The sequence below is a fragment of the Phyllobates terribilis genome, unplaced genomic scaffold (assembly GCF_046119375.1).
Source record: "Phyllobates terribilis strain yellow unplaced genomic scaffold, ASM4611937v1 Scaffold_10__3_contigs__length_209671492, whole genome shotgun sequence".
Lineage (NCBI taxonomy): Eukaryota > Metazoa > Chordata > Amphibia > Anura > Dendrobatidae > Phyllobates > Phyllobates terribilis.
Genome location: NW_027362770.1, coordinates 172,267,411 through 172,275,122, shown reverse-complemented (window position 1 = coordinate 172,275,122; position 7,712 = coordinate 172,267,411). Strand labels below are relative to the sequence as shown.

Below are 7,712 nucleotides of genomic sequence, written 5' to 3'. Positions count from 1 at the left end.
AATGTCAGGACCTTTGTAACACCATGCGGATACTGTGGGGACATCAGCGGCTAGGGTGTGAAGGGAGGACCGGGGAGCGGCGCTGCGGGTCGGGATACTTCTGCTGCGAGCGCCCGCTCATGTCCCGGGTTCTCGCAGCGGAAGTATCCGCACAGGCAGCGCCGCTGACATCCATGCGGCTAGGGTGTGAAGGGAGGACCGGGGAGCGGCGCTGACATCCAATTGGTCGTGGCCTCTCTTTAAATGTGCCGCACAAATCGGTGATTGGTCGCGGACCAAGACCGCGACCAATCACTGATTTGCGGCTAAAGTTAACCACTACTGTGCTGATTGGTCGCAGCCGATATTTAAATTTGGCGCCCAAATCGGTGATTGGTCGCGGGCAGCGTCCGCGACCCATCAGTACAGCGGTATTTAACTTTTGCGCTAAGATCAGTGATTGGTCGGGTCCGAAGACCGCGACCAATCATCGAATCGTCTTGCTGAGGATCGGGGAGCGGCGCTGCCTGTGCGGCTACTTCCGCTGCGAGAACCCAGGACATGCTCGCAGCAGAAGTATCCCGACCCGCAGCGCCGCTCCCCGGTCCTCCCTTCCGCATGGATGTCAGCGACGCCGGCGGTCCTTCTGCTGGTACCAGCCGGGAGATGAGCGCCTCGCGGCGCTCATCTCCCGGCTGCAACGCTGCTGAGCTCCGTCCCGCAGATGAGCCGCTAACGGCCGCCATCTTTTTTCTGAAATCCCGCGGCGCTGATTGGCCACTGCCGGACCAATGAGCGACGCGGGATTTCCTGGACAGACAGACAGACGGGATAAGACAATTATATAGTAGATATCTATATATATCATAAATATGCACACAAATAGCATGCTCAAAGCCGCACCATCTTTAAGGTTAGAATTGACCCGAGATGCATTCAGCCATGATGCCTGAAATTATTTTGCGCATGCTATAAAAACAAAAGTCTGCAATGAAAAACAACAAGTTGTAACAATAAAACAAGATAATAAAATATAGACACAGGAGTGCATTACTGAAATTCTTAAATTTTAATTAACTCCCCAAGATATCCAGCAGTTACATAACACAGACCTGGTGACCTCAAAAGTGATACAAACTGTGATATCACAGTGATATAAAAAAAGAATAAAAGGGGAGATAAGGGGCGCAGAGTCTAAGTGTAGATGAATATGTGCATTTGCCACAACAATATTTGTTTTTTTGCACTCACCCTTTAGATGTCTTGTATTTTCACTCAAATGATCCGTATAGTGGATCAGCTCTTTGCAATCCTCTGGTCTGCAGCACAAATGCGGGAACTATGTCAGCCCTGGTATAAGGCTTGCATGTTGGATATTGTAGTGGAGAGAAGATTTCCCTTTTTCGGCGCTTCCAGAGGATAAGGATCGTTACAGATGAATTCTTTTTCTCAAAATCAGATTTATTCGGACACTATATTAAGAACAAACAACGCGTTTCTGCCAGCAACGGCCTTCATCAGGTATATGCACTTGTAAGGACTTTTTAGGGAAGACAATCTTTATAGACTGGTTACTCTTAAGATGTTTTTTTTTTTTTCTTCCCTTTCCTTGACTTGGTTGAATTGATTAGGATTAGGTGGAGTGGTCATTCAGGACAGGGAAACATATCTGCAGGAAGCTCACAATATCCTAGCAGATAAAAAAATACTATAAAAAAATTAGATACAGATCCTGCAAAAACATTTAAATCAGAATACCACATGTTCATAGATGTAGCATTCACAAAATATTATCAATAAAAAAGAAAAACGTTAGTCACAAACATTTGAGAAAATAATAATAATTTTCTTGTACAGAATAAAGATAAAGCTCCACATTGATATAGAAGAAATAGTAAATATGCCATGTGACTTAAATGTGTAATTGGGCCTTAACAATGAACTAAAGTCAGCTGAAAAAGGCCGATTGCAAACAAGATGAACAAAATGGCTTAATCAATTAAACGACCCAGTACGATTATCTCTATGTAAATAAAAATTTATTAACACATTGACTATTTGTTGCAGAATTTGCATTGAAAATCTGCAGCAAAGCGAAGTATAATATTAGAGAATAGGATTTTAACAATCCCAATTCACTCAAAGGGTAAAAAATGTGCAGAGTGATCCCAATCTGTACCATGTCTGATCTGTTGCAGAAATGCAGCAGATTTTCAGAGTTGATTTTATTCATTGCTATTAAAAAAGTAAAATCTACAGTTATACTTGCACCAAAATCTGCCATAAAATACATTCAAATTTCATTGCCAATCTTTAGGGTGTGTTCGCACTGAGTTTTTGAAGAAAGAAACGGAGCAGAAACTCTCCAACTCCTAAAAAAAAACCTCAAAACTCCAAGTTTTGAGGAGTTATGAGTTTTTGTGGAGCATTTGGAGAGTTTCTCCTCAGTTTCTGCTCCAAAATTTCCTCAAAAACCAAGTGTGAACGCACCATTATTGTGTGTGTACATGGAGTCTTCTAGATGCTGGTGTACCCGCTGAGTTTTTGAAGTAGAAAATGTTTCAGGAAAACGGCGGCGGTGTTATTCCTGAAGCCTCTTATTTGGTATATTTTTGGTCATTTTATCAGTGGCTTTGTTTTAATTGTATATATAAAACAGTGAGCAGTTTCCAAATGGCCGCCTCCTGACGAATGGTCAGGTCACCTCCTTTAGCCACTTCATGATTTTCAAAACCTGAAGCAGTTAAAAGAAACTCAAAAAGACTGAACAACATGGTTTTGACATTGCATCACATATTTTTTTGCTTTTTAGGGTTTTTTAAAGACTTTTTCAAGGTGATTCATCAGAGACCCAATCTGATGAAGACCCTTAAAAACGCTTAAAAGGGAACCTGTCATCAGGTTTACCCCATATAAAGTACGGTTAGCATTTTTCAGCCCTCTGTTACAGCACTCTAGTATTCTGTATATATGTCCCTAGTTTTGCAAGGCATAAAAAAGAGCTTTTATTGTGACTAGTGTTGAGCAAAGTTGTTAGAAATTTCAAATTTGCGTTCGGGGTTCCGGCTTGCTCGCACCAAAAAAATCCGCTCCGCCCACGAACATCCCTGATTTGTCACGCTGTCACGGACTGTGCCCAATATGTTTCAGAAATGTCACATTTTCACAGCAACTTTTACTCACTGCTATGGAAAGAGTAAGGTCCGCAGCCATATCTTTCACAATATCTGCCATAGAACACACTTTCGTGCTGATTTTCATGTAGATTTACTTCAGGAATATCTACTCAATGGGTAAATTTACCCTTGTTTCAAATATAGTTTGTTTAGTATCTAGGGTATTACTAAGAATAATGGCTATGACAAATAGGTAATTTATCCACAAGGACGACAGTCGCACATTGGCATCAATCCCCAAACTTCCAATATTGTCTCTAATATAGAGCTGCACTAAAAGTAATCAGCAAGTGCCTACACAACAGATAATCCACCCATGTGAGAATAGTCAGAGACAGCAGTCATATAGGGATATCAACTGTAATCCTGCCTGTTTATTAATCCCATTTGCAGAATAATCCAGCAGTCTCTAGTGGAATTTTTAGATCAAGATGGTTTCTTCCACCTTCTGCTTCCCCCTAATATCTTTATAGAACCATTACATACACATAATGCAGCATGAAGGGGCTCGGTGAAGGCGGCAGTGAAGGTGTGTAAGTGTCTGATGGGGTCACACAGCTCATAAAAGGACAGCTGCCCGGCCGCATAATCCAGATGTATCCTGACTCTATCACTGGAGATTTTGTGAGGTAACCAAATTTGTTTACTGTCATGTACCACTGAATACTGATTATTACATCTACTCAAAATCCAGGACTTAATATTAAATCCAATGAGTGACTGACGCCCCCTCCTGTCTATACTGGGATAACACATCCCCACCATCGACCAACCTGATCTACTACTGCCCTCCATGTCCCAGTAATGTTGTCCTGAGGTAAATCCCCACTGACTTATCACTTGACTATTATTCTGGAATCTCTCTGCTGTTTCTGGACGATTTTGCTTCTCTCGTGTCTCAGTTGCTATCTTCAGGTCGTCTGAAATATGGACATTATTAGCAGCTGTGTTTACATCCAGTAATATGTCTGCAGGACCCTCCACATAGATACCGCTCCTTATACCTGATATTACATCACATAATGTGTGTAATGTGTGTGAGATCACAGCCACATCCAGATCATCTCCATCATGGGGCTGTTTATCATGTCCCCCTGTGTCCTCATCACCTCCCTCCTCCTCAGGATCACACAAGTCACCGGTGTCTGGTTCCTGTAAGACAGTCAGTGGATCCGTCATGTTACACAGCTCCTCAATGTGTCTCATCTTCCTGGACAGCTCATCCTTCTTTATCTCCAGCTGATGGATCAGAGCAGACAGTGACAGTGACTCTTCCTTTTCCTGCCTGGAGATCTCACTCAGGACCTTCTTCTCCAGGTCGTCCACCCGTCTCCTGATGTCTGTACACAGGGCAGTGACTCTCTTGGCTTTTCCAACTGCTTGTTCTTGAGCTTTTCTCCTGCGTTCCTCCAGACTCTGGACTTTCTCGTCAGTGTTCTCAGTCTTTGTGATCAGTTTCTGGAGGACATTTTTCAGTCTCTTCTTCTTCTTCTCAGATGCCTTGTTCAGCATCTCCACCTGATGTCCCCGATGTTTTCCTATGAAACTGCAGGACACACAGATACAAGCCGCGTCCTCAGTGCAGTAATATTCCAGGATCTTCTTATGGACAGAACATTTCCTTTTCTCCAGAGAAGTGCTGGGATCAGATAAGACGTGTTCTGGTGATTTGCTGTGAACTCTCAGGTGTTTATCACACAGAGAAGCCTCACAGTGTAGACAGGATCTAACAGCAGGTACAGGAGAGTCCACACAGTAAGTGCAGCAGATCCTGCTTTCCATCTGTGTTGGTGGAATAAACAGGAAATTCTCCATTATATTACGCAGAGCAAAGTTCCTCATCAGCGCCGGCCTCTCTGGAAACTCTTCTCTGCAATCAGGACAGGAATAAACTCCAGACTCGTCCTGTGTATCCAGCGCCTGATCTATACACATCCGGCAGAAGTTGTGTCCACATCTCAGCATTACAGGATCTGTATAAGTGCTCAGACAGATGGAGCAGAGCAGCTCGTCTCTCAGATCAGCAGACGCCATGGCTGATGGAGGAAGAGAGAAAGGAAACTGCAATTCTGTGCTTAAAAGGGCGGGCTTTATACTTGTGTATGGGGAGGGTGCAAGTAGAGGGGGGAAGGGCTGAGGAGCAGAAGGTCAGTTACTATTAACCTGTTAATGGACACTTGTGTAAATTACATCTTATATCTGTTGTAAATTTCAGGTCTACATTGTGGTCAAATATAAGTAGTGAGTTTCTTACAGCTAACATTTTTAAAGTGAAACTCAGGTTTGATCTGTAGAAAATAAAAGAAAACGTAACATAAAATCACAGCTATGATGCCGAGAAAGCTGCATATCTCATGTGCAATTGTCGTCTTTTAAAAAATATTTGAAAAAATATATTAGAATTAGAAAATTTCTAGTGCAGATGAGAAGTAGCACAACGTAAATAGTAGATCATAGCGTTGGTCCAAATCGATTCACAGGATCCAGTCCAGCGACCAGGTAAGTGATCTCTGGCTGCTGGATGGGAGCCCTGAGAACCACCTTCTATCTGCCGTCATCTGCTGCTCTTCTTTCGATCAGTCGACCTGGAACGACGTCATTGTTGACTGATCACATGAAATCATTGTTTAAAGAAAAGTCGACCGTGTTTAATTTATGATGCAAGTAAAACTGTATTATACTCCAGAGCTGTATTTACAATTCTGTTGGTTTTCACTGGAAACCGTAGTCAGCAAGGCGACTCCTGAAATGTAATTTCTCAGATGATTGTTGTTAAGAGGAAACGTCCATGAATACAGATCACCAGAATATTCAGCAGTGAGAAGTGCTGGGAGGTGTCGGCTATTACTGTAATGGCCGCTGTGTTGTCCTGAGCTCCTGCTGGGTCTCTTGTCCTCTCCATGTGTCTCCATCCTGTGGGGTCATTGCTGGTGGTGATGGGAGAGGACTCAGGGGGCGGAGACAGCAGGGGGAGGAGCCTGCAGGGGGAGGAGCTAGAGGGGAGGGGATAAAGCGTCAGTTGGTGTCTGTGCTGTGAGGGAGAGGAGACGCTGCTGAGTGACGCTGCCCCTGAGGTGATTTCTGGCAGAAGTGAGGAAATCCTCCATTTTATCCTTATCAGCCGCCATGTTTCTTCCATCTCTTCACCTTAAATTAAATCTGGGAAATCTGTGATAATGTTGGAGGTGAAATGTTCGGGAGGAGGAACATTCAGTCATTATTTGTACTGGGCCCCTCATTGTGTTATAGCATTCCTGTGAGTAAGGTGACACATCGCAGGGTTATACTCCCTAATGCTTGTGAGAAAATGGCTGACATTGATATGATGAGGCCTCAATAATGGCAGCCACAGTGCCAACACATACAGTGACACATACACACAGTGCCCCCCATATACAGGGACAGCCCCTCAGTATATGTCACCTTGTGAAGACTGAGCAGGAGGAGGCAGAGCAGGGGCTCTGTGTGTGCTGCTGCCCCCTGCAGGCTGTATTTATTATATAACAACCATATAAAATGTTGCATCAACCTCCAAAGGTTTACAGTGAACAGAGCTGGAACAGCTCCGCTCCGTACACCGTGAAGTGGCCATTCACGGATACTTCACCTCAGCTCGCATAGAAGTGCATGTGATCTGAGCTGCAGTAACCAAGAATGGCCACAATACAGAGTATGGAGATGTGGTGTTCCAGCTCCGCACACTGTGAGCTTCTGGTGGCCGAGGCTCCAGGTATAAGCTTGGATTTGAAACCCCTTTATCTAAAATAAAGAGGTTTTACAGTTTTGGAAACCCCAGTTCTGCTGCTGCCTTCTTTTTTTTGTTTTTTTTTAACTCTAATTTGCTTATCCTCCCCAGGTCCAGCACTCAGGTTTCACTGCTGCTCCCTTGAATGCATAGCGGTGAATAGGGTAATTACCTACTTCGTTAGTCTATAGTGTTTTTCAGTATGTTTGATGAGTTTTTGAACATGTAACTGGATACATATTGGCACATGTCCTATAATGGTAGGGTGGGCAAATTAGGCTGATCCCCATACTTAAATTTTTCACCCACTTGCAGCCTGGTTTTTCACCTACCCCAAAGCTTTCTATTCATTGTACAGTGTCCATATATAGCCTTTTTTTTTGTTTTTACTGGTCCATTTAGATATATACGGTACCTATTGTGCTATTTATGTATACACTAGATGGTGGCCCAATTCTAACGCATCGGGTATTCTAGAATATGTATGCGGCCGACCGGGTGCAATCAGCAGAGCGGTGTTTAAATTTGGCGCCAATAATGCTGATAGGTTGCGGCCGGCGGTCGCGACCAATCAGCAGAGCGGTATTTAAATTTGGCGCCAATAATGGTGATTATTCGTGACCGGTAACCGCGACCAATCAGCAGAGCGGTGTTTAAATTTGGCGCCAATATTGCTGATTGGTCGTGGCCGGCGACCGCGACTAATCAGCAGAGCGTTGTTTAAATTTGGCGCCAATCTCGCTGATGGGTCGTGGCTGGCAGCCGCGAACAATCAGTAGAGCGTTGTTTAAATGTGGCGCCAATGTCGCTGA

The 7,712-nt window shown here is 43.9% G+C and overlaps 1 protein-coding gene across 1 annotated transcript; it reads right to left on the bottom strand.

Annotated features, from left to right (window-relative positions):
- Nucleotides 1–1,025: 1,025 nt before the first annotated feature.
- LOC141164678 (E3 ubiquitin/ISG15 ligase TRIM25-like) lies at nucleotides 1,026–5,249 on the bottom strand. The gene has a single exon (XM_073650166.1). It carries the CDS (start codon nucleotides 5,187–5,189, stop codon nucleotides 3,582–3,584), a length of 1,608 nt encoding a protein of 535 aa, XP_073506267.1. The 5' UTR covers nucleotides 5,190–5,249; the 3' UTR covers nucleotides 1,026–3,581.
- Nucleotides 5,250–7,712: the final 2,463 nt, after the last annotated feature.

What these genes read in the sequence shown, in the direction of transcription:
- LOC141164678 (XM_073650166.1), bottom strand. Translation starts at nt 5,189, where the DNA reads ATGGCGTCTGCTGATCTGAGAGACGAGCTGCTCTGCTCCATCTGTCTG.